Genomic DNA, 27,371 nt, shown 5'->3' on the forward strand with positions numbered 1-27,371 from the left:
TGGACCTTGGACCACTCTGGTCGTAGAGCCGTCCGGGTCACCGAGTCTGCAGAGGTGGGGGTGGACGGTCTAGAGTCAGTCGAAATGCGGAGCAATTGGCACGCTTCCTTGAGGGATCTCGGGGATCTGCGTTTGCCCTCCCACTGGAAGATCAGGGCAAATGGGTGGCCCCACTGGTACTTGACATTGGACTCTGAGTTTGTCACTGGTTTAAATTACTTACGACGGCGTAGAGTGAGTGGGGAGAGGTCCTGGAAAATTTGAATGGGGTGTCCCCCGTATGACAGATCTCCAGCGACCCTCGATGCTCGAAGGATTGCCTCCTTCTCAGTGTAGAAATGCACCCGGGTCAGGATGTCTGGGGTTAGGTCCGCTTTATCGCGCGGGGTGCCACTTGGTGAGCTCTGTCCAGCATTGGAGGGACGGCATCGGCATCTCCCTGCTCCTCCTGCAGGAGATCTGCGACGTATATTATATCTTGTCCCTCCGCCCCCGTGGGACCCCCGAATGCGGATGTTATTCTGTCGGCTCCGATTCTTCCTGTTTTACTTGGAGCTCGATATCCTGTTCCCCCAGTGTGGTGACACGGTGCCACAGTTCCTCTTGGTCCTCCGTTCTGGTGTCTAAGGTGACTTCTAGGTCACCCACCCTTGTGCCGATTTTGGTGACATCTCGCCGGATGTCCGCGAGGCAGGACTTGACCTCCGATTTGAGGGAACTTATCTCACTTTTTATCTCCTGGAGGAAGGAAGACATGAAGGCCTGAGTAATGGGGGCCGCCACATCAGTCTCTGGCTTGGCGGCCATCTTGGGTTCCTCCGGGACAGGGGGCGGGACAGACTTCGCCCACAGGTCGACCACGGACGTGTCCTTGGGCGTCGATTGTACCACAGTTTTCCCCGATCTGCTGCATGTCATAACTTGAGTGAGGGGCCTCCAGATAATGGGCGTCGCTCTTGTTGTCCGACCGTGGAGCACTCCCTCCTCCGTCGGGGCACTTCCCTGCCTCCTCCGTCCTGCCTAAGAGACCTCGAGAGGAAGAGTACGATGGAGCGGTCGCGAAGGACCGGATCTGCGGTCGCTGCCTCAGGTCCCCAGTAGGCCCCAGGAGATAATCCGTGCGGCGGTCTAGACCCCTCAGTGGTCCAGCGTCGGCCAGGGGCCTGGTCTTCCTGGGGCACCAGTTGCGAGCAAGGGCGCGGTATCCCCTCCGGGGATAAATTCAGTGGAGCAAGCTTCCTGTGGGAACCATTCACTCCACGAAGAGGTCTGCCGCGGTAAGCGCCTCCGGGGGGGACCAAGATAGATCAGTTCTGGTCAGCGTGGGCTGATCTCAGTCCATGCAGGCGGCTCCAGTGCCCAGCAATCAGTGCCCGGCCAACAGATATTTCAAATTGGGTACGGGCGTCTCCCCCACAATGCAACGCTGTCAAGAGGGGCTTCGCTCCCTCCTGCAGGGCCCCACCAGCCGGGCCCGCCGTCAGCCATAGGCCCCAGTCCCCAGGAGTACTTTGGTGAAGTGGTGGACTGTCGTTGATGGATGCTCTCCCCTCTGCCACCAATCCAGGGGGCCGGCGCGAGAGTGCAGACTCCCCCACCGCCTCTGCTTGTTTGTGTCCCTGTGGGTACCCTTTTCTCCAGGTAAGTGACCCTGTTAATCACTGTCCATGGTGGGGGGTGGTTGGAGAGTGGGCCCCCAGCTCTCACAGGGGTCTCACGTGTCTATGCTCGCCCCTCCGCTAAATGCACTCTGTGCAGGGGGGTGCGGTGATCTGTGTGTCTTGATGGCGCACGGCTAGGCCCCCGGCCGCAAGCGAGGTCCGCGCTCAGTGGTGGGGGGGGGGTCCCGGCCTGCTCCGATGGCAACTGCGCAGGTCCCGGGCCCCTCGTCCATCGCGCCTCCTGCCACTCTCACCCATCTCACCTCTAGGGTCGCCACCCAGATCCTCAGCTACTGGCCGCTGCGGTCACTTGTCCTCCACCCGGCCCAGGCCCCAGCGCGGCCCGCCACACGGGGCGGCCGCTGGGCCCTAGCTCGCTGTCCGGACCCTCGACATAATGTCGGGCCAGCCGCGGTGGGGGGGGAGTTGGCGGTTTGGGAGAGAGCAGGTCGGGGAATCCTCGGCAGGCAGCCTCGCGGTCGAACAGCACGCTCAGGCCTCGCCGGTCCTTTCTGGCAAGATGGCAGAGGAGCGTGCCTCTAGGGGTCGGCCATCTCGCTCTCGGGCTTCTGTTGCAATGAGGTCCCCGGCGCCCCTCGTCAATGCACACAGGGGGCACGTTTGCACCCTCGCGGGCCTCCAATTAGCTATTTAGGCCCCCCGGCTGGCCTCTGGAGGACGGAGCCCACAGATCACGGATCAGGTGCTGCCACAGTGCCCTGAGGAGGCCTGGGCTGTGCTCTCCCGTGCAGTTGCTGAAGCGAGAGATGCAGCAAAGTTTGCCATAAGATGTGGCCTGGACCCCGCCGACCCACTGGGCAGGATGATTTCAACGTAAGTAGCCCTGAGATGCTACGCCTGGCTGAGGTCCACTGGCTTTTCGGGTGATGTCCAAGCTACACTTTTGGACATGCCCTTTGATGGCCGTCGCTTGTTTGGTGACAAAGCAGACAACGCGCTCAAGCGCTTTCAAGACTCCAGGGCTACGGCCATGTCCTTGGGCCTCGCTTCCACCTCTCACCCTGCGCAGTCTGCTTTTCACCCCTTTAGTGGCTACGGACGGAGTACCCCGCCACGTTCCGTCCAGAGCCACAGGTCTGCGCAAGCTGTCCAGCTTCTGCGAGGCCTGGGACTCACCGCCGTGAGTCTGGGGGCCAGTGGGCGGGTCAATCCACCATCACCCCCTTTGCAGCAGCCTCCAAGCCCTCCTAGTCTGACTTTTCAGGGCCAACATTTGCCAGTGGGCGGCTGGATTCGCCATCACCTCCCCCACTGGCTCAACATCACGTTGGACAGGTGGGTTTTGCAGATAGTCCAAAGGGGCTACTCCCTCCCCTTTGAGACTACCCCTCCCTCCATGCCATCTCAATTCCATGTCATGTCGGAGGATCACTTGGCCCTTCTCCAAGAGGAAGTTACCGCTCTCTTGGCCAAGGGAGCCATTGAGCGAGTTCTTGTCCCAGAAGTAGGTCTTGGTTGATATTCCCACTACTTTCTGGTGCCCAAGGAGGACAAGGGCCTGTGCCCTATCTTGGCTCTCAGGAACATCAACCACTTCCTCCGGAAGGAGAAATTCAAAATGTTGACATTGGCTCAGGTCCTGTCTGCCCTTGGCCCTGGAGACTGGATGGTAGCGTTGAACTTGCAGGACGCTTATTTTCACATCCCCCTCCTGCCTGCTCACAGGCGTTACCTACGGTTCACGGTAGGCCACGAACACTTTCAGTTTACCGTGCTTCCATTTGGCCTTACCAGCGCCCCTCGGTTGTTCATGAAAGTGATGGTGTTTGTTGCAGCTCATCTGCGCACATCAGGGGTTCCAGTCTTTTCCTATCTCGACAACTGGCTGTTGAAGGTGGGCTCGCTGCAGGCTGCTGTCTCCCACCTCCAGTCAGTGGCCGACCTCCTGCATTGGCTGAGGTTAACCATCAATGTGCCGAAGTCACACCTGATTCCCTCTCAGAAGCTGTTTTTCATCTGAGCGGCTCTGGACACAGCGCAGTTTCGGGCTTATCCTCCCGAGCAGCGAGTCTGGGATATTCGGGCTATGATTTTGATCCTTCAGCCTCTATCCTGGGTTTCGGTCAAAATGACCCTGAGGCTACTGGGCCTCATGGCCTCCTGCATCCTGCTGGTGGACTATGCCCGGTGACATATGCGGGCTTTGCAGTGGGACCTGAAGTTCAAGTGGACGCAGCATCAGGGGAATCTTTCCAATTGCGTCCAGATCTCGAGAGCACTGCATGACAATTGCAGTGGTGGCTAACCAACTGGGACTGGGTCAACGGCAGATCCCTCTCCCTTCCCCAGCCAGAGTTCACAGTGGTGACAGATGCATCACTTCTAGGTTGGGGCGGCCACATGGGAGAGGCGGAGATCAGAGGCCTCTGGTCTCTGGCGGAGTCCCGGCTCCACATCAACCTTCTGGAGCTTCGGGCGATCTGTCTTGCACTGAAAGCATTCCTTCCTTCTGTCAAAGGGAGAGTAGTGCAGGTGTTAACGGACAACACCACCGCCATGTAGTACTGTAACAAACAGGGCGGGTGTGGACGTGGTCCCTATGTCAGGAGGCACTTTGTCTCTGGAAATGGCTGGAACATCAGGGCATGTCCCTGGTGGTTCACCAGCTGGCAGGTTCTCTGAACGCCAGGGCGGACGAACTCAGGCGCCGGTGCATGATGGATTACGAATGGCGTCTTCACTCGGAGGTGGTGCAAGGTCTCTTTCAGCAGTGGGGAGAGCCTTGGTTAGATCTATTCACCACCGAAGAGAATGGAATTTCCAAGGCTGCACTCGCTAGGCAACGCTTTTCGTCACGAGTGGAGTTGCCATCTTCTATACGCCTTTCTGCCTATACCACTTCTGCCCAGAGTGCTGAAGAAGATCAAGTGCGACCGGGCCCACTTCATTCTTGAGGTCCCAAACTGGGCACGAAGAGACTGGTATCCTGCGCTTTTGCAAATGGCCCTTGATCCTCCAATCAGACTGCCTTTTCGAGAGGATCTTTTTTCTCAGCTGCAGGGGACGGTCCTCCACCCGAACCTGGCCAGCCTCCACCTCCTTGCGTGGAGATTGAGCGGCGACAGTTGACAGCTTTCGACCTTCCTCTCGAAGTCTGTAACGTTATTGTAAATTTGTAGGTCTCTCAGGACCCACACCTGCACTCTGACTACACGAGATAAGACGGAATAGACACAGAATAAAGTGGGCTGGTGGTTTATTGAGGTTATGGACAAGGTCTGGGTATGGTAACTTAGAAGTCCGTATAAGGAAGGGAGGAACAGAAAAACATTAAAGATCCAGGACATTAGAGAAGCAACAAAACAGTTCCGGTAGCCACTTCCATAAGTCTCTCTTGCGTGAAGGCTTCCAGGCGACTCCTTTATAGTTTTCTTGGTTTGGTTTGGCGTCCCCGGTATGTAAAGAAACAGAAAAGAAGAACCTCCCGTCAGTATTTTGACCTTTAGACTCTTAAGGGGTGTGATTGACCCTTCACCATTTTGTCACCACGGTATGTGAGGGTAGGGAGTGTGAGGAGTAGGGTATTCTGACTAGTGCCCTGTTTTACTCGGTCTCCCAGCTTTCACCCTCCCAGTCAGCACTTTTAAATAATTCAGGAAAGACACTGACCTGGAGCCACAGTCCTCCAGGACCGTAGCGTTGGGAGTCTTGGCGTTCTCTCCCTCCGAGGGATGGCTGGACTCTGCAGGGATCTCGGTTGGGGCCTCGCCGCCCGTCGGAGCTTCTTCCCGGTTATTCCCTTGGGGCTGCTCGGTGTACGCTGCTGTCTCTGCCGCCGATTCGTTCTCCCACGTTTCTTCGCTCTCTGTCGTCTCCTCCCTCGCTGTTCTCTCCTCCTCCGCTTCCTCTCCCTCCTCTCGTTCTCCCGTCTTATCGCGAGCCGAGCGATCCGCCCCCGTCTGGAGGACTAGACTGCCACAGTCCCCTTCAGGGAACTCGGCTGCCGCCATCTTGAAGGGCACGGAAGCGGCGTCTTCCGAACAGCCCGTATCACAGTTATCTTGGCAGTCAGACGTCCCTCTACCAAAACGGTATATGCCTGTAGATGGAACAAGTTTGTGGCATGGTGCACAGCAAAGGCTGTGGATCCCCTTTCTGCCCCCATTTCAGAGGTTCTCATCTTCTTTGGCCCAGCAGGGTTTTGCTCTGGGCACTCTCAAAGACTATCTTTCGGCCATTTCAGCCTTTCAGGCTTCCTGACCAGCCTTCTCTTTTCAAGTCCCCTATTGTAAATCGCTTCCTTAATGGCATTACTCATTTCCTCCAATTCCTTTCTTAATGCCCCAGTGGGACTTGAACCTGGTTCTAACTTATCTTTTGTGTGCTCCTTTGGAGCCGCTACATAACTGTCCTCTCAGATTTCTGAGGCTTAAAACTGCCTTTTTGGTAGCCATCACCTCTGCTCACAGGGTCAGCGAGCTTCCGGCTCTTTCTTCCAAATCTCCTTTCCTGGCTGTTCATCTGGACAAAGTTGTCCTTTGCACTAGGCCTTCTTTTCTTCCCAAAGTAATTACCTCTTTTCACATAGGACAGACCATCACTTTGCCCACCTTCTTCCCGCCCCACATCTTTCTAAAGAGGAGGAGAGGCTCCACTGTCTGGATCCAAAACATGCGCTTTCATTCTATCTGGATCGCATAAAGCAATTCCAGGTGGATGACCAGCTCTTTGTTGGCTATGTAGGCACCAAGAAAGGTTGGGCTGTGCAGAAACGTACCATCTCTTGATGGGTTGTTCTTTGCATCAAAATCTGCTATTCCTTAGCAAAAAAGGAACCTCCAGTGGGGTTGCGTACCCATTCCACCAGGGCGACGGCAGCCATTACTGCTTTGGGACGTGGAGTCCTCCTTCATATCATCTGCCAGGCAGCTACGTGGGCTTCATTGCACACATTTACTAAACACTACTGCCTGGACAGCCAAGTCTGAGAGACGGCTTCTTTGGCCGTTCAGTTCTCCAGGATTTTCTGGTGTGAACTTAGTTCGCAGACCCACCTCCGGGGTTGGTATTGCTTGGGGTATCTATTCTAAGGTGAGGAATCCATAACTAATAGTCTCTTTCAGATGAGCAAGTTACTTACCGTCGGTAATGATATATCTGTAAGAAACATATATTAGTTATGGATTCCTCACCACCCCACCCATCATTCCCGTTCTGCGAACTGACTTCTAGGATAAGGGACTCCCATTTCAGGGCCCTGGTTTTTGTGCACCAGTGGTCAGTGTCTTGCATGGCTCTGCACTTCTGGTGTGGAATGTCGTGTAAAGAATTGACGTTGGCGCGCAGGGGCAGCATCTAAGTAGATACCGCAACGTCATTCTGGCGACCATGACGACGACAACAACGAACACGGAGTCAACCGGCGCCACCTACCGACTCGCAGGGGTACTGCTGAAGAAAAATTCTCCGATCCAGCCTGACGCCTGGGGGTAATTCTAAGGTGAGGAATTCATAACCAATATATGTCTCTTACAGATATATCGTTACCGAATGTAAGTAACTTGTTCTTCTCACTCGAGAGGGACACCTTATAATGCCTTGAGGTCTCAACTGTTGGCTTTGCCATTGCTTGTTGCAGAAATGCCACCAGTATTAAACAAATACTTGAATGTGTATTGTTCATGAGTACTCCAAGCTTAGTTGATACTGTGTGTACTCGGTCGTCACTCAACAGGTACTCCTTTGACTGACTGATTTTCTAGTCTCATTGTCCACTGGCACTCCCTTCCTCTGGCTGTTTATGATGAGGCTTGATATTTGACATGCAGCATGTTGTTGATGTATTGATCACTAACACCCTCTAGTAAAGAAATTCATGAACCTTACTCATATGTGAACCTACAAATAGCATGTGTTTATTCTTTTATTTTAAAATTAAAATAAACAATTTAAATGAAGAAGAGAGCAGATATGTTTGAAAATACATTTGAATTACTTACAGTTGATAGAGAATTTGTTCTTTAAGGTACAGCTTATAAATACTTAGTTTGTAGTGATATCTTAAGTGCTTCTCTCTTTTTGCGCTCTTTCTTTTTAATAGATTCTGCAGTTTGAAGATATCCTGGCCAATCCATCGTTCAGGGAACACTTTCGAACCTACATGGAAAGGATGGATAAGAGGGCTTTAATTTGCTTTTGGGAGGCTGTGGATTATCTGCAGACTGCTAACAAGGTAGACTTGATCACAAATACATTGTGTACATTTAATGTTTTAAGTGTTCTTTGTTGTAGTTTCAGTGTTTAATAACTGTTTAAAACATAGGGAATCTAATTGATTGAATAGAGGGAGTAGTCCTTCAGTAGCATTTCTCAGTTTTTTCTCTCCAGAAATTTCATATGAATGAATTTTGTTTATATTTTAGATTCCATGTTTTATGGTATTCCCCTTTAACACAGAGACAATGAAACGATTCCTTGTTAAATTTTGACAGTGTTTCCCATCATTGTCTAAAATAAAAGTGTAAGGGAACCGCCTTAGTTGGAGGTTGAATTAGGCTGAGCATTTTCAGCAAACTATCTAGAACTTGGTGCCACTCCGATACCATTGCATAGGCGGATCAGCGTTCCACACTAAGTTTTCAGTGTTTTGAATATAAACACAATCAATCATAGATATTTATATAGTACGACAAATCATCTGTGAGGGTCTCAAGGCACTGAGGTTGCTAGTCACTTGATGGTATACCACTCAGTCGAACAGCCAGGTATTGAATCCAGTCCACCAGGGGAAGATCATTCCAGGCCTTGGTCGCTAGCTGGAGGTAGAGGGAGGCGGAGGGTAAAAGTCTGGTCGGTTGGTGGAAAGTGATGCGCTTGTTGATGTATGCTGACCCTGTATTGGGCAAGCGTGTGTCTGTCTGTCTGATTCAATATTTATAGGTGTTCTTCTCATAGGTCATGTGCAACTCAGTCTAACAACCTCTCAGTTGTGGGGCATTAGATTAACGTAACAATTAGTTACTCCATTCACGCCTATAGTTGATACACTCAATTTTAAGATTTAAATCAAGAAGATGGTATTCAGAGCTCAGACATTAATTAGTATATTCAAGCACAGCATGTGATTTATAGTAGCTTCATGCTGCAAAACTATTGTTATGGGTATGTAACGTTTTCAAAACCCATTTTAGAGAGGCACGTAGTGAACACAGGCTCACAAGTTCACAACTCAAAATGAAGGCAATAGAAGCAATAAATTAGTGTCCAGCGAAATACTCACTTTTATGAGACAAGAGAAGTATTTTGGTCCTAACGCTAACCACACAAAGGAAAAATATGAAATTTACAAACATTTAATGGTTGGGGCTCTACTGTTGCTTTGGCGATTCCTAGTCCCACCTGTAGGAGAGTAGGGTCTGCTTTCTATGTTCACCCCCACTTTTTGCTTTTGCTTCACTGGTTTTCGACTTGGATGTGGCTGTGGGCCTGCTAATCAGACCCACAGCCCAGCTGTTCACTCTCTAAATTCACACTATGTACTTTAGGTACATAACCCAATTGGTAAGGATCACCTTCTAGGGCCCTGTACAGTGTACCTTAGGTACCCAGGGCATAGGTGTACCCTAGACCTACCAGGGGCTGCAGCATGAATTATGCCACCCCTGGCTGGCCTTCCATTATGACACAACTGGCTGATCACTCAGCTGGGGCAAGGTCGTGTAATCACCCCTTGCTTAGGTGTAGTATTCCTATACCTACATTATATATAGAGACATGGGTAACCTATCAGTCACTCCTATGGCAGGCCTTAACAATCCTGAAGGCAGAGTGCATGTTAACATGTGAGATGGTGCTCTAGCATGAGCTGAGCCTGTCTGCAGCTTTCGGAACCATGTCCTTATAGCTGTTCTATGATATCGCCTACCATATACTCTTAAAGTGCCTTATAATCCTCGCGGTTATGGTAACTATGGTTTTTCTTTATCAAAACATGTCGTGTAAGGTGTCTAACACTTTGGAATACTACCCCCACCCCATTTCTGGCGGTGAGGATAGTATTCCTCCCTTCTAGAGGGAGAAGACATGTTGAAGACCTACTACCCGGTTAAAGTTAACCAGAGCCCCAGCATCACAAAATGGATGCTGCTGCCACAGACACGAGTCTGACCTCCTGCTGCTGGGAGTCCTTCCAGCGAGGGAGGCTTGGACAATAGGTTTCATGCCTTGGGAGGTGCTAGCACCACCCTAGACAGGCCTTAGTGTATTGGGGCAGGGAGGGATGAATGAAACGAGACACTGCCTGGGGCACACAAGGTGTCCCATGCATAGTCCAGTTCAAACAGGTGCTGGGGCACTCCAGCCCCAGTCCTGGCGCGAAACTGGACAAAGGGAAGGGGGTGTAACCACCCCCCTCCCTGGTCCCACCTATAGGAGGGACCTAGCAGGTAACCCAGCCCCCCAGATTAGTATAAGAGTGGGAGCTGAGTCCCTAGGACTTTGGATTATCCTGATAACTGAAACTTGAACAGAAACTATGGACCTTCGACATTCGACTACGGAAGAAGACTGAAGACTCTCCCTTGTGGCCAAGGAGTGGCCACCCTGTGCAAACAGGCACCATCAAGCGACCTGCTGTTTGCTTTGCCCGAAGTTCTACGAGGAACCGACTGCGGAGCCCGACCAGCGCCTTGACTTCCAGACTTCTCCGACCCTGATCCACATCCACAGCAAAGCTGAGATCCGTGGAGGCGACGAGAGACGTGGGACCGGCTACCTGGGAAAATTGGCTACTTGCTTCCAGCGCAGCTTCTGAGGCATCCTCGAAGTTGTGCTCTGGGGATTGAGAAGCCCCAACCCCGAGCACCCTCTGCACCGAAGATCAGCCCTCCACACTCCACGAGTTCTGCGTGGGGCCCTTCTGCATTTTCCTGCTCGACGCGTCTGTCCGGTTGCTTGCCCGCTGGCTAGTGACCTCTGCGACGACGAACCTTTGACTTTTCACCGCTGGTTTGGCTCCTCCAGACTGGCCCTTGCTTCCCTGTGAAAGAGAAGCACCTCAGGCCTTCCTGGCCTGCAACAGAAGCGAATCCTTCATTCTGCGTGGGTTGCGCTTGCCAAGGCTTGTTGTGTCCCAACTCGACATCAACGCCGCCGACAGCAAGAGCCCTCGTGGGACAGCTCGCCTCCTGGTTCTGGTCGTCCTCGACGCCTCCTGGTACCCGTGGCTGCTGCGACAAGCTTCACCTCTTCACCTGTATCTTCACGACATCGCCTGGTTCCTTCCTGGTTCCTTCCCGGCTCCTGGCTGGTGACCTAGACTCTGTCCCCTCTGCTTGCAGGTATCCTCCTTCTTGATTCCACCCTTGGAATCCACCGGACACTCTTCTCTGACTGCCTGTCAGCATCTTTTCTTCAGGCATCCATAGGAGTCGACGACGGAACCCGACGCAAGTTCCCACCTATGCACCCGCAGCCCGTGGGCTAGGTAACTTGAGTACTCCGGTGCTCACAAGGGTATTGACTATCCTAGTGTCTAGTTTCCAAGTCTCTAACTTCTAGTTCCTTCCGAAGTGTCCTAAAACTCTTTAATTCTAAACATTACTATTTCTATCGACTTTAACGGATTACGTGTGAGTGTTTCCACTCTGCACCTGAATCCCGTGGGCCTCCCACAGCGATTCCCTAGGCCTAGGCCTAACCTGTGTCCGTGACAGTGGTTCTTATACCACTTACTTAGTATATGGTTTGCGTGGCCCCTAGGGCCTAACTTTATTACTTACCTGTGTGACTTATGTATGCTTAAATAAGACTGTGTTGTACTTACCTCGAATCTCATAAAGAGTGCTGAGGGTATTTTGACTAGAATAAATACATTCTATTTTTTTTATAATATATCTGTTGTGGTGTCCTTTCATTTGGTATTCAAAGGGTTGCAAATGGTGTAACAGCTGGCTTCACATGCCATACAGAGTTTAGCCTAAGACTGCTCTTGTCCATGCTACCACTAGGATAGCTGGTCTATAAGGTTGACTTTACAACCAATCACCATAAGGGTTGTTTGGACTGATACAAGGTGTACACTAGAACTAGTGACATCATATATCAGGCCAACTCCTCACACCACCCACTTGTCGTGTTGGCGATCATGGTTATTCGCCTTTCACTACTGGTAACATCCAGGGCCTGCCCCACTAGTATTGTGAGTCCCAAGAGCTCACTATAACTCTAACTTAAAGTCAACAGTGTTCCTGTGCTACCGCACTAATTTAGCAGCGAGTTCCTCCGTGGCAGTCAGGCATGAACTAGTCTTATCCACGCTGGCAGGTGTGAAGTGTTCAGAGTTCCTGAATACTCCCTGTCCGCGGGCGATTGCAGCGGCTGCAGCTGATTTCAGGTGAGTTAGCCGCACATCGCCCTGGCGGCAGCTCTCAGTGGGTGCATAGATTTTCACGGTTGCCCTCCTGAAACAACAGAAGGCTCTCTGTGGCTCCTCTTGTGGGGTAATTGTTCGGTTGGTCTCCTGATGGGGGTAGGCTACGCCAATCCTGTCTGGGTCCCTCGCCTGTGTGATGATGCGCAGGTTATCCCATGGTCCTTCCCTTCCTAATGTGTGTCAACCCCAACTTAAAGGAATGCAGCAGTCCACAAATCTGCCTGGAGGGGATCGCTCTACCTCCACTCCGTGTTTCACCATGCAGACCTGGGTCTCCCACAATGGAACCCAGGGCCCTCCATGTATTGTACCATCCACTGGCAGACCTATACTAATGCATGTATACTGTACACATGCACTGCACAGTACTGTACCCTCCATGCACTGTACCACTCATAGGCCTGCATACATCCATCACTTGCATTTAACACGCATGCACTGTATCCTTCATGTATTGTACCACTCATAGGCACACATGCATTTGTCCTGCAGTGCAGGCACTGCACAGGGCTACATCATTCAGGTATTTTACCACTCATAGTACATGGACATCCAGCACCTGCCTTCACAATGCATGCACTGCTCAGTTCTGCATGATCCCTGTATTGTACCCTTCCCAGGCACACATACAAGCAGTGCAGATACACCACCTCGGCGCAGCACTAAACACCAATCTGATGTAGGTCAAGAGTGAGTTAAGCATAAAGCAGCAGAACTTTAAAGGTGAGTGAGCCTGTAGGCTTCACTCCAGTTGCACAGGGTAAAAGGACCTGTCCATACCTACTGATCACTACACGGTATGCTACTACCACTGTGCATTTGCTGCTTAACTCCTGGCGAAGGCTTCCACCACTATGAGTATAGCCCTTTGGGCACTCCTGCCGATCCAACAAGACCGCAGCCCGTGCGACAGCCTATGCCATGGCACACACATATGATCCGTGTTTGCCTATGAGTACACATATCAGCATTTGGGATCTAGACATCAGTACACTTGGGCTCTCAAGGCAGAAGTGCACGTTTGTTACGGTGCAAAGGGCTTCTCAGTCCAAACAAACTTGCTTATGCAGATCTTTTGTATTCAAATTACTTTTTATTGTTGAGCATATTTAGGTAGGTATCTCCTTGTCACCCTTTTCATGCAATTCTAAAAAATGTTAATTAACCTTCCTTAAGACACTGGCACTATATTAATATGGAGGTGCAAAATGTCTACTTCTGCTGGGTATCAATATACCCACTCATTCCTGTACCCTACCGACTTCCTTTCATATTTATTGCACTTTCATTGTCTTGAAGTTGTTGGGTATAATGAACCCTAGATTCTCCGTATATTTGTTGCAAACCATTACACATCTTACTGTTTTTAGATTGCTTCTGTGCCCAATATCATCAGTTCATTTGAAACAAATTCTCCACCCTCTGCGTGTCAGGCCTCTTACATCTGTTATCATTTTTGTACATATGTGGGAAGGCAGATCTTTTCTTCTAGGTCATATGCTATGTCTCACATAGAGATATTGAAAAGCACTGGTCACAAACATCTTTGTTTTGCCATGCCACACCATCCACCTCTCATGTTGTCACACAATAGCTAATCCCTTTCTGATGTGAGCTCCAACCGAGGGCTTGCCAGCTTATCAGAGTTTCTGTTTGAAACGTAATTAAGTCTTTAAAACCATTTTACTTGCCCATATTTTCCAACAAAATCAATCCTTATTGCATAAAATTACTTTTTTGAATTATGGTGCCTCATATTTTGCTACATATTCATGACAGGTTTTTTTTCTAAAGTCAGAGGTGTCTCCAGCTATCAGTAACATGGCAAAAATATTTTTATATTTAGAAATATTACACTTAAATAATCCCAGTCCTCGTTATGTGGATATTGCTTCAAAGCCACAGTCTTGTGATGGACACGTCTAACTGCAGAGTCTTTGCTTCCTGAATCTCTACCAAGTGCCATACTGGATCTGGAAATTTAGCAACAACTTTCCTGCACTGACCAGTGGAACCATGGCACCCTTCTGGATGTGACGTCACCGAGCCACATATGGTGCCACCCACCACTCGGATATTAGTTCTCTTCCTTTTGTCTCCACTCCTTTAGAGGCGGAGACAAGCCTGATAAACATGAAGGAATGCAGTGTACAAAAACCAGCCTCAATACCACACCAGTACAGTAGTTACTCCGAAAAGTGAGGTCACGTGGGTCAGGGAGGAATCTGCAGGTAGATGTAGTATCCGCAAGAAAGATAGTTACCAAATGTAAGTCACTTACTGCAAATTCCTTATCTCAATACCCAAGCAGTACCCCGTGGAAAGCAAGTTAGCCAACAAATCCCTAGGCAATAGCAGATTTAATAATATCCCCAAAGACACACTAAGCACTTGATATATCGGTGGTGACCCAAAATAGCTGCAGCACCAAAACCAAGGCAAAGGCCAAACCCAAGGTACATACCCTTACACACCACAGGACAATAGATTTAAACTATAACAAAGAAATATGTAGGAAAAGAGGAAGATGTGTACACTGTAACACCAACATACTGGGATGCACAATGCTCAGCACAGTAGTATCGTAGTCAAAATTTAAAAAAAAGAATGGAGCCTCTGCTGATAGCTGCGATGCGATAATGGCGCAGGGTTAGAGTCAGGGTCATGTTAACAGTGCCATTTTGCCATTTCATAGCATGATATTGATGGAGCTCAAGCTGACGTCTGTTCGGGATCTGATGTGGGCGTTGACATCGGGACATCCACTGGTGCTGGAAGCGTCTGTACCAGGGTGGCGGGAACCAGCCTGGATCTCTGGGTTAGAGTGCAAATCTTGACCCGAGTCGTTACGGGCCAGGAAAGGGACATCCCGGCGGTAACCCCGCTAGAGGCCCCTGCGGCTCCATGGGGCTCAAACGGGTGTCAGAGGGAGCTGAAGCACACTGAAAATTTGCAGCGTTGCTTCTATGAAGGCCTTGATCTGCTGCGAGGTCAACAATTTCCTGTTGAAAATCAGGGCACATCAGGACCAACTGAGAAATCTGTTTCATGGCTGGTGACCTCGAATGACTGCGATTTACATCTTCACGCCCTTGCTCCTTCTCTTTGAAGTTGCAGTGGTGGGATGGGGTCAAGTCCTGCTTTGCTTTCTTACTTGGATTTCAATTTACCAAAGGACTCCGAGCCTGAGGTGAATCGGTCCCAGGAAACATCCCCCTGAGTGGAACCGGGCCCTCGACTGAGAGTGGGAGTGGGATCTGTGCGAAGACCGCAACTTGTCTTTGGTGGCCTACAGCTTCGCCTCCCGATATCAAATCATCTTTGGGTGCATTTATCTCACATTAGGCACCAAATTCAAACATTATGTCGGTTTTTGACCTACATCTGCTTCCTGCTGTTCCAGCATCTCTAAAATCCTGTCATTTTTCAGTAGGGATATCATTCCCTAGCACACTCAAAAGTCTTGGAGTTGTCGGAAAACCAGAAAAGTCAGGAGCGGAGCTTCAGACCCACTTAGGTAGGTACGGAAGAAAGAAACTGACTTCAGTGTGCAGCGGTGGTGCTTATGCACAGCTCTGCTCAGTCACTTTTAGGGTGGTATGAAGCCAGCATGGAGCAGCATGTCCCTGTCGTGGGGTCACGACATGCTTAGTGAAATCTGCATCCTTGTATGACACTTAGGCCTTGTGGAAAACCGGTGCAATATCTGGAGGAAGGAAAACAGAAAGTAAGGGAGAGGATGTAGCCTTACGGCTAGAGCGGTTGACCACGAAGCTGGGGAACTGGGTTCGAGTCTCGGTAACGACGCTCAACATCCTGTGATTGTGGGCAAATCACTTAATCTCCCCTGCCTAACAAAAAACAAATGTATGTGTTCTCATGTAACGAAACTGGTGCTCATGTAAAGCGTTCTGATACCCGATGTCTTGGGTCTAGTTCGCGCTATATAAAACTCTATTTAAAAAAAAAAAAAAGTCAGGGATATTGAAAGTGCAGAAGGAAAAGAGCATACAGACACAAAGGGTAGAAAGAGATGAAAGACTTGGAGCGGTAGGAAAGTGTCAGACCTTTATAGGAATAAAATACTCGATGGTTTGAGGTAAACAGGAGAAGGACTTAAGGTCAAGCGTAGGAGATGGCAGACCAAGCCCTCAAGGAACCAGAAGCCATAAGCCACTAGGTGGGAAAACCGAGAGGACCAGAGAGCTGGAAGGAGCAAACCGCAGAAGCAGGAAGATGCCACAAGTTGAGAGGAACTATTACTATCATAGGTCATGGGGCTGAATGACTGCAAACCAAATAATATGGAGAAAAGCAACCTGATTTTAGGGAGAGAAGCAACCTGCCAATGCAACAGACCTTCTGAACTGCACATCATTGCCCGCCATGGCTCAGAAGCGTCATGGCCTCACCAGATGTATGCACGCATCCTAGGGTGGTGGTGCTGGTGGTGGGGGGTGTGGGAGAGAGGAATAGTAGAGGTCCACCCGGACATAGCAGGGGAGATTTGCACATTTAGGAAGGGATTGATGTTGGAGTGTAAATTTGTTGTAAAATAATCACAGGTGATAATGAACAAAAAATGTTGTTTACTTTAATTACCTGAGGTGTTTTATTCTCAGGAGTGGCGAGGGGAGCTGGAGTCCAGACAGGGTTTACCACCATGTCAGGACCACAAGCCTCAAAACTGTGAAAGGAAAGCCATTACAAAGGGGCCGGCGCCACACTCTTGCAACATCTCCGAGGAAAGGGACTTTCTTGAGACTTTATTGGTTATTTTAAAAAGCTAATGAAATATAATAAAGGCCACGTCCGTTAACCAATTCACTCCGGTGGTTGTCGTGTAACTATTACCCCACCTTGTATGCTACCTGATAGCATGTGGTAGCAGAATCCTGTCTGGCGCAGGGGGGATATTCTTAAGTGAGGAATCTGCGGTTAGATAGAATATCCGTCAGAAAGAGCGTTAACAACGGTAAGTAATTTGTTCATCCCCTCTTCCACCCCTCCTCTTAGATCTAAACCTGCTATTGTGCATGTCTTCATGGGCAGCAGCTTTTTCCACCCCTTCACTGTCTAGCTTAAGGACAATAGTCCATAAGAAGTATTCCTATGGACTTTATTCAACAGATTCACAATCATCATTAGCTTGGTACAGAGGAGTGGGTTGAGCAGCACCAAAGGAGAGGGCCTCCTCGGCAGGTACTTATAGGTTGGCGCGTATAATTTACCCATACTTTCAGGGGGTCCATTTCTGGCACCCCGTGTTTGGTGGCGAAAATGTGTCCAGCTGTGACAGTCACACATTTATTTTCCACCAGGAGCTCTGTCCACAGCTGCTCCTTCCAAGGTGGAGAAACCTCTGTGGAGCACCTAAGAGGCCGTCTTGCTTACTGATGAAATCCCCCCACGTCGGCGGACAGAAAGTCAGCGAGCAAAACAAATACCTGCAAACATGATCTTATTAATAAATTGAGAATAAATACAATACACTTAGCAACCAATTAAGAGGGAATACTAAACTAGGATTCCTACAGCTGCAAGTTAACGTTCAGCTCTACTTAATCAGTTTTTGCTCAAATACATTTTTATTTAGTAACGTTAGTTAAGAAACAAATGTTATGACCCGTGTGTATGTTATTCCATGAGTTGTGTGAACACCAACAGAGCTGACGTCACTATGTTAGCAACCAGAATGCCATTCCATTTCCTTTTTCGCTGATAGCAATACTCACTCGGCACCTTTTAGGTTTTAGAACAGCATGCAGAAAGCTTGCCATTAACCCTCGGGTAAAGTATTATTTGAAGTCATCCCCTTCTGCCTATGGTGTATAGCCATCTGGAATAATGAGATTGGTCTTACCAGTGCTAGTTATCTACAGTTCATTTTTACTCATTTATTGTCCAGTGTAACACTTTTTCCTTAACAGTCCACCTCTGTGTCCTATCACATCCAGCGGGGTTTAGCAATGGCAACAATTAACTTTAGCGTCAATTCTTTGCCACTTTGTCACTATGAATGCTAATATAAAAGAGTAGAATTGCGACTGTTCTCTCCTTTTATTGGTTAACGAGGATGGCTATGTTTTTCACTGATAGGCTGCCACCTAGTGGATAAATTGCAACTTACTCCGCGTCATTTAAAATCAAAGTGCACTTTGCTTGCCTGGCTTCGTTGTAAATCCACGTATTTATTGATTGAAGGGGGATCTCCTTGTTAATGGCAGACATTGCTGCGCCTCCAGGACAGTAGATACGCAGGTACACATCTGCACATGTAATCACAGTCGTGCTGCAGAGTTGTGAATTCTCTGCAGCCTTCTTGTGGTTGACAGTGGCCAGCTGTGAGATGGACCACTGGTCTAATCTACTTTTGACATGATGGAGGATGTAGCTGCTGGAAGCTTTTGTGGGAATCCTAGGTATGGGAAGTTGCGTCAAAGTGTTAACATGGTGTAGAAAGAGGATTTAGATATTTTACCACTTGGGCGTTTATTAAGATTTAGAAATCCATGAACCTAATAAGGTTTCTTACCTCGTTCACTGTGTTTGATTGTGATCCCAGTTCGTCTATCCTGGAGGATAGGGGACCGTCATTTTTAGGTCTCGCCTGAGACAGCGCTTTAGCGCTGCTCTGGCGATTCTTATAGTAAGCACTTTTGGAAGTGCAAACGAGTGCTTTCAGGCCGCCAACTACTGTGCATGTGTGCCGCGCGCGCGCACCATTTGGCAGCCTGAAAGCACTCGTTGTCTTTCACTTTCGCCGCTTTGATGTTTTATCGTGATCGTGATCACTTTCACATTCGCTTAGGTCTCGCCTGAGACAGCGCTTTAGCGCTGCTCTGGCGAGACTTATAGTAAGCACTTTTGGAAGTGCAAACGAGTGCTTTCAGGCCGCCAACTACTGTGCATGTGTGCCGCGCGCGCACCATTTGGCAGCCTGAAAGCACTCGTTGTCTTTCACTTTCGCCGCTTTGATGTTTTATCGTGATCGTGATCACTTTCACATTCGCGGCCGTACGGCCGCTTCCCTTCCTACTTTAATGCACTGTTGATTGGATAATAATGTACAACAAGATCTCATCTAAAGTGTAAGACCATCTAATAAGGTGTAAATAAATATCGGCCTTGCATTTATTAGTGTATGGTGTTGATGCAGACTTCAGAATAGATGATTGTCTAAACTTGATCGTCTTGTCAGTTCTAAACTTTTAAAGGGCCCAGTTGATTTCAAGTCTTTGCATAGTTCTGCTTGATGTGAGCCTCTTTTCCTCGGCTTCCCTAGATTGCTGGATTGTCTCCCTTGTCAGTCAAACATGGGCATAGGTGGCGGATCTGGGTACGCGGCGGGGGTGCCGTGCGTGTGTGTTTTGAGTGGTCAGTTATTTGAGACGGGAGGGGGCAGGGAGGAGGGGGCAGCAGCTTGCAAGGGTTGATCTGCAATGCAAATTATGCAGCCTGCCAAACAATGGGGAAGGGAGCAGGGCCATATCTGGGGTCGGCCTCAAAATCAAATTTGTGCTTTCTTAAAAGGGACCCTTCCAGACGTCCCCGTGAGCACAGAATTAGCTGGAGGGTAGGCATGGGGGTGGTGTGGGTGACTTTTCTTGCTCCGGGGGTCATCTGTGATTTCCCAGGAGAGCAGGACAAGAAAATCAATGCAGCTATTAAAATTCAGGGAATAGGTGTCTGTTCGCTTGCCAGGTTTTACGAACCGGGGATGCTTTTGTTCTGCGCTTAGTCTGCTGGGGGCTTGCTGTGGAGTTCCACTTTTACCTCTTACTCCTGTAGATGGACAAACACCGCCATTTTAAGATCTGTAAGTTCTGTAATGGGGATTTTCATTGTTCAGTTACAATCAGAGCTGTTTCTAACTTATGGCTGTCACACGCGAGTGAACGGGGCTATCTTAACCATGACCCGTTTAAAAATAATAACATTCTAAGGAACACAATCATTGTGCTACAGTGGTGTTTGGGTTTCCAAAAATAGAGGAAATCCAAGATTGTGCGTTTAAACAATCGAATGAGGCTGGTGTGTGGAATCGACCACTTTAAAGACATTCTTCGTACACCCAACAGAATCCACGCGTCGTAAAGCATGCCCGCCCCCACTCCCCCCTCCCACTCCCTCCTCGTCAGCTTCAGTGCGCTCTTGTTTTTTATGTTGTAGAGTGCATGTGCAGACTGCTCGTGTTGCACTGTCTGCGCTCGCCCATACACCTCCCACTCCGTTTGTTCCACCCCCTCCCTAGTTAGTACATTCCGAGTTTTACAGCCACTCTTGTACGTGGAAGTACACAAAACAGCTTAATTTGATCTGTTGGGAGGGGCAGGCTGGAAAGGGCAGTGGGGGTGAAAGACATTTGTCAGAGTTCTAGCCTGGCTTGTAGTCGCTGTCGGAAGTCAAGGATGGACAGGACACGGCAACGCTTTTCCTCCACACCCAGCACGGCATCTGTGCAAACAGCTAATAGACACACAAGAATATACAAACGACATGGTCAAACTCAGGGCTTTAAGTGGGATGAATAAACTGGAGGGTCTCTCAAAGGGGCGTGGCCGATGTAATTAAGGCCGTGAACGCACTCCAATATCTTAGGGTAGAGTTCACGTTATATAAAACTGCAGAAGAAAAGAAAAACTGAGCTTTTAATGGAGTGTTTTCAACTTTGCAGTCAGCCTCGCCATCATACTACTTCAAAGGGTCAGCTTTCTTATCTTTATGGGGCCATGTGTTTCAAACACATGGCCCCATAAAGACAACAAAGCTTTAACAACGGACGAAAGTGAAAGTGGGCCGTGGACATTAGATTTAAATGCTAAAAACTCTAACTTTCACAAATGCGAGACTGCTGCACGCCGCACACTGCTGCACGCCACACACTGCTGCACGCCACACTGCTGCACACTGCTGCATGCCGCACACTGCTGCATGCCGCACACTGCTGCACGCCGCACGCTGCTGCACGCCACACACTGCTGCACACCACACACTGCTGCACGCCGTACACTGCTGCATGCCGCACACTGCTGCACGCCACACACTGCTGCATGCCTCACACTGCTACACAAAACACTGCTGCACACTGCTGCACGCCGAACACTGCTGCACGCCGCACACTGCTGCATGCCGCTGCACGCCACACGCTGCTCCACGCCACACACTGCTGCACGCCACACACTGCTGCACGCCGCACACTGCTGCACGCCGCGCACTGCTGCACGCCGCGCACTGCTGCATGCCGCGCACTGCTGCACGCCACACACTGCTGCACACTGCTGCATTACTCACTGCTGCATGCTGCAAGGCACTGCTGCACGCAGCACACTGCTGCACGCCGCACACTGCTGCACGCCGCACAATGCTGCACGCACAATGCTGCGCACACTGCTGCATTACACACTGCTGCACGCCGCACACTGCTACACGAAACACTGCTGCACGCCTCGCACTGCTGCACGCCTCACACTGCTACACGCCTCACACTGCTGCACGCCTCACACTGCTGCACGCCACACACTGCTGCACGCCACACACTGCTGCACGCCACACACTGCTGCACGCCTCACACTGCTGCACGCCTCACACTGCTGCACGCCTCACACTGCTGCACGCCTCACACTGCTGCACGCCACACACTGCAACACGAAACACTGCTGCACGCCACACACTGCTGCACGCCACACACTGCTGCACGCCGCTGCACGCCACACTGCTGTACACTGCTGCACGCCGCACACTGCTGCACGCCGCACACTGCTGCACGCCGCTGCACGCCACACACTGCTGCATGCCTCACACTGCTACACGAAACACTGCTGCATGCCGCACACTGCTGCACGCCACACACTGCTGCACGCCACACACTGCCGCACGCCGCTGCACGCCGCTGCACACTGCTGCACGCCACACACTGCTGCACGCCGCACACTGCGACACGAAACACCCCTGCATGCCACACACCACTGCACGCCGCTGCACGCCGCTGCACGCCACACACTGCTGCATGCCTCACACTGCTACACGAAACACTGCTGCACGCCACACACTGCTGCACGCCGCACACTGCTGCACGCCGCACACTGCTGCACGCCACACACTGCTGCACGCCGCACACTGCTGCACGCCGCACACTGCTGCATTACTCACTGCTGCATGCTGCACGACACTGCTACATGCTGCACACTGCTGCACGCTCCACACCGCTGCAAGCCGCTGCACGCCACACACTGCTGCACGCCACACGCTGCTGCACGCCGCACGCTGCTGCACGCCGCACGCTGCTGCACGCCGCACACTGCTGCACGCCGCACACTGCTGCACGCCACACACTGCTGCACGACACACACTGCTGCACGACACACACTGCTGCATGCCGCTGCATGCCGCACACTGCTGCACGCCGCACACTGCTGCACGCCCCACACTGCTGCACGCCCCACACTGCGGCACGCCCCACACTGCTACACGAAACACCGCTGCACGCCACACACCGCTGCACGCCGCACGCCGCACACCGCTGCACGCCGCTGCATGCCACACACTGCTGCATGCCTCACACTGCTACACGAAACACTGCTGCATGCCACACACTGCTGCACGCCGCACACTGCTGCATGCCGCACACTGCTGCACGCCACACACTGCTGCATGCCGCACACTGCTGCACGCCGCACACTGCTGCACGCCGCACACTGCTGCACGCCGCACACTGCTGCACGCCGCACACTGCTGCATTACTCACTGCTGCATGCTGCACGACACTGCTGCACGCAGCCCACTGCTGCACGCCGCACACTGCTGCACGCCGCACACCGCTGCAAGCCGCTGCACGCCACACACAGCTGCACGCCACACACTGCTGCACACCGCACGCTGCTGCACACCGCACGCTGCTGCACACCGCACGCTGCTGCCCGCCACACACTGCTGCACGCCACACACTGCTGCACGCCACACACTGCTGCATGCCGCTGCACGCCGCACACTGCTACACGCCGCACACTGCTGCACGCCGCACACTGCACACTGCTGCACGCCCCACACTGCTGCACGCCCCACACTGCTGCACGCCACACACTGCTGCACACCGCACGCTGCTGCACACCGCACGCTGCTGCACGCCGCACGCTGCTGCACGCCACACACTGCTGCACGCTACACACTGCTGCACGCCACACACTGCTGCATGCCGCTGCACGCCGCACACTGCTACACGCCGCACACTGCTGCACGCCGCACACTGCACACTGCTGCACGCCCCACACTGCTGCACGCCCCACACTGCTGCACGCCACACACTGCTGCACGCCACACACTGCTGCAAGCCACACACTGCTGCAAGCCACACACTGCTGCATGCCACACACTGCTGCATGCCACACACTGCCGCATACCACACACTGCCGCACGCCGCACAATGCTGCGCACCGCACACTGCTGCACGCCACACACTGCTGCACGCCGCTGCACGCCACACTGCCGCACACTGCTGCATGCCGCACAGCTGCACGCCACACACTGCTACACGAAACACTGCTGCACGCCACACACTGCTGCACGCCGCTGCACGCCACACACTGCTGCATGCCTCACACTGCTACACAAAACACTGCTGTATGCCACACACTGCTGCACGCCGCACACTGCTGCACGCCGCACACTGCTGCACGCCGCACACTGCTGCACGCCGCACACTGCTGCATTCCGCTACACGCCGCACACTGCTGCACGCCGCACACTGCTGCACGCCACACACTGCTGCACGCCACACACTGCTGCACGCCACACACTGCTGCACGCCACACTGCTGCACACTGCTGCATGCCGCACACTGCTGCACGCCGCACGCTGCTGCACGCCACACACTGCTGCACACCACACACTGCTGCACGCCGTACACTGCTGCATGCCGCACACTGCTGCACGCCACACACTGCTGCATGCCTCACACTGCTACACAAAACACTGCTGCACACTGCTGCACGCCGAACACTGCTGCACGCCGCACACTGCTGCATGCCGCTGCACGCCACACGCTGCTCCACGCCACACACTGCTGCACGCCACACACTGCTGCACGCCGCACACTGCTGCACGCCGCGCACTGCTGCACGCCGCGCACTGCTGCATGCCGCGCACTGCTGCACGCCACACACTGCTGCACACTGCTGCATTACTCACTGCTGCATGCTGCAAGGCACTGCTGCACGCAGCACACTGCTGCACGCCGCACACTGCTGCACGCCGCACAATGCTGCACGCACAATGCTGCGCACACTGCTGCATTACACACTGCTGCACGCCGCACACTGCTACACGAAACACTGCTGCACGCCTCGCACTGCTGCACGCCTCACACTGCTACACGCCTCACACTGCTGCACGCCTCACACTGCTGCACGCCACACACTGCTGCACGCCACACACTGCTGCACGCCACACACTGCTGCACGCCTCACACTGCTGCACGCCTCACACTGCTGCACGCCTCACACTGCTGCACGCCTCACACTGCTGCACGCCACACACTGCAACACGAAACACTGCTGCACGCCACACACTGCTGCACGCCACACACTGCTGCACGCCGCTGCACGCCACACTGCTGTACACTGCTGCACGCCGCACACTGCTGCACGCCGCACACTGCTGCACGCCGCTGCACGCCACACACTGCTGCATGCCTCACACTGCTACACGAAACACTGCTGCACGCCGCACACTGCTGCACGCCACACACTGCTGCACGCCACACACTGCCGCACGCCGCTGCACGCCGCACGCCGCACGCCGCTGCACACTGCTGCACGCCACACACTGCTGCACGCCGCACACTGCGACACGAAACACCCCTGCATGCCACACACCACTGCACGCCGCTGCACGCCGCTGCACGCCACACACTGCTGCATGCCTCACACTGCTACACGAAACACTGCTGCACGCCACACACTGCTGCACGCCGCACACTGCTGCACGCCGCACACTGCTGCACGCCACACACTGCTGCACGCCGCACACTGCTGCACGCCGCACACTGCTGCATTACTCACTGCTGCATGCTGCACGACACTGCTACACGCCGCACACTGCTGCACGCTCCACACCGCTGCAAGCCGCTGCACGCCACACACTGCTGCACGCCACACGCTGCTGCACGCCGCACGCTGCTGCACGCCGCACACTGCTGCACGCCGCACACTGCTGCACGCCGCACACTGCTGCACGCCACACACTGCTGCACGACACACACTGCTGCACGACACACACTGCTGCATGCCGCTGCATGCCGCACACTGCTGCACGCCGCACACTGCTGCACGCCCCACACTGCTGCACGCCCCACACTGCGGCACGCCCCACACTGCTACACGAAACACCGCTGCACGCCACACACCGCTGCACGCCGCACACCGCTGCACGCCGCTGCATGCCACACACTGCTGCATGCCTCACACTGCTACACGAAACACTGCTGCATGCCACACACTGCTGCACGCCGCACACTGCTGCATGCCGCACACTGCTGCACGCCACACACTGCTGCACGCCACACACTGCTGCATGCCGCACACTGCTGCACGCCGCACACTGCTGCACGCCGCACACTGCTGCACGCCGCACACTGCTGCACGCCGCACACTGCTGCACGCCGCACACTGCTGCACACCGCACACTGCTGCATTACTCACTGCTGCATGCTGCACGACACTGCTGCACGCAGCCCACTGCTGCACGCCGCACACTGCTGCACGCCGCACACTGCTGCACGCCGCACACAGCTGCAAGCCGCTGCACGCCACACACAGCTGCATGCCACACACTGCTGCACACCGCACGCTGCTGCACACCGCACGCTGCTGCACGCCGCACGCTGCTGCACGCCACACACTGCTGCACGCCACACACTGCTGCACGCCACACACTGCTGCATGCCGCTGCACGCCGCACACTGCTACACGCCGCACACTGCTGCACGCCGCACACTGCACACTGCTGCACGCCCCACACTGCACACTGCTGCACGCCCCACACTGCTGCACGCCCCACACTGCTGCACGCCACACACTGCTGCACGCCACACACTGCTGCAAGCCACACACTGCTGCAAGCCACACACTGCTGCATGCCACACACTGCTGCATGCCACACACTGCTGCACGCCACACACTGCTGCATACCACACACTGCCGCACGCCGCACAATGCTGCGCACCGCACACTGCTGCACGCCACACACTGCTGCACGCCGCTGCACGCCACACTGCCGCACACTGCTGCATGCCGCACAGCTGCACGCCACACACTGCTACACGAAACACTGCTGCACGCCACACACTGCTGCACGCCACACACTGCTGCACGCCGCTGCACGCCACACACTGCTGCATGCCTCACACTGCTACACAAAACACTGCTGTATGCCACACACTGCTGCATGCCGCACACTGCTGCACGCCGCACACTGCTGCACGCCGCACACTGCTGCACGCCGCACACTGCTGCATTCCGCTACACGCCGCACACTGCTGCACGCCGCACACTGCTGCACGCCACACACTGCTGCACGCCACACACTGCTGCACGCCACACACTGCTGCACGCCACACACTGCTGCATGCCACACACTGCTGCACGCTGCACAATGCTGCACGCCGCACAATGCTGCACGCCGCACACTGCTGCACGCCGCACACTGCTGCACATTGCTGCATTACTCACTGCTGCATGCTGCACGACACTGCTGCACGCCGCACACTGCTGCACGCCGCACACTGCTGCATGCCGCACACTGCTGCAAGCCGCTGCACGCCACACACTGCTGCACACCACACGCTACTGCATGCCGCACACTGCTGCACGCCGCACACTGCTGCACTCCACACACTGCTTTTATGCGAGTTTATGCTACTGACATTGTAAATGACAATGCCTTTTATTTGTTTTAAAACCAAAACATAAATAAAAGGCATTGTAATTTTACAATGCCAATAGCTCAAAATCTTATAAATGCGAGACCTATTGCATTGCAAATGCTTGTTCCTCCAGTCGCCACAGATGAGTATTTATTTTTTTGAGGCACTTAATTTGATATAATTACAAGTCACTCTACAAAAGGGGAACCAGGAGCCTTGTAGGTCCAGCACACGTGCTCCTTGTAAATAGTGATACTCAGAGTCAATCTAGTGAATGAATGAGATCGCTAACCAAATTAAAAATTAGGATATAATGGCCCTAATTAGCCTAGTGAATGAGTTGGTTTAACGCATTCATTAGGTTAACTAGGACCGTTATCACATTCCCTATTTTAAC

The 27,371-nt window shown here is 52.6% G+C and overlaps 1 protein-coding gene across 1 annotated transcript in view; it reads left to right on the plus strand.

Annotated features, from left to right (window-relative positions):
* SNX25 (sorting nexin 25) overlaps positions 1 to 27,371 on the plus strand; it is an 880,463-nt gene that overhangs the window by 596,996 nt on the left and 256,096 nt on the right. The window contains exon 8 of the mRNA XM_085641936.1: positions 7,723 to 7,854. Within this exon, the coding sequence (XP_085498062.1) occupies positions 7,723 to 7,854 (132 nt within the window). The remainder of the gene's footprint in view (positions 1 to 7,722; positions 7,855 to 27,371) is intronic.

Source organism: Triturus cristatus, chromosome 2_2, assembly GCF_964204655.1.
Source record: "Triturus cristatus chromosome 2_2, aTriCri1.1, whole genome shotgun sequence".
In the NCBI taxonomy this organism is placed as follows: Eukaryota; Metazoa; Chordata; class Amphibia; order Caudata; family Salamandridae; genus Triturus; species Triturus cristatus.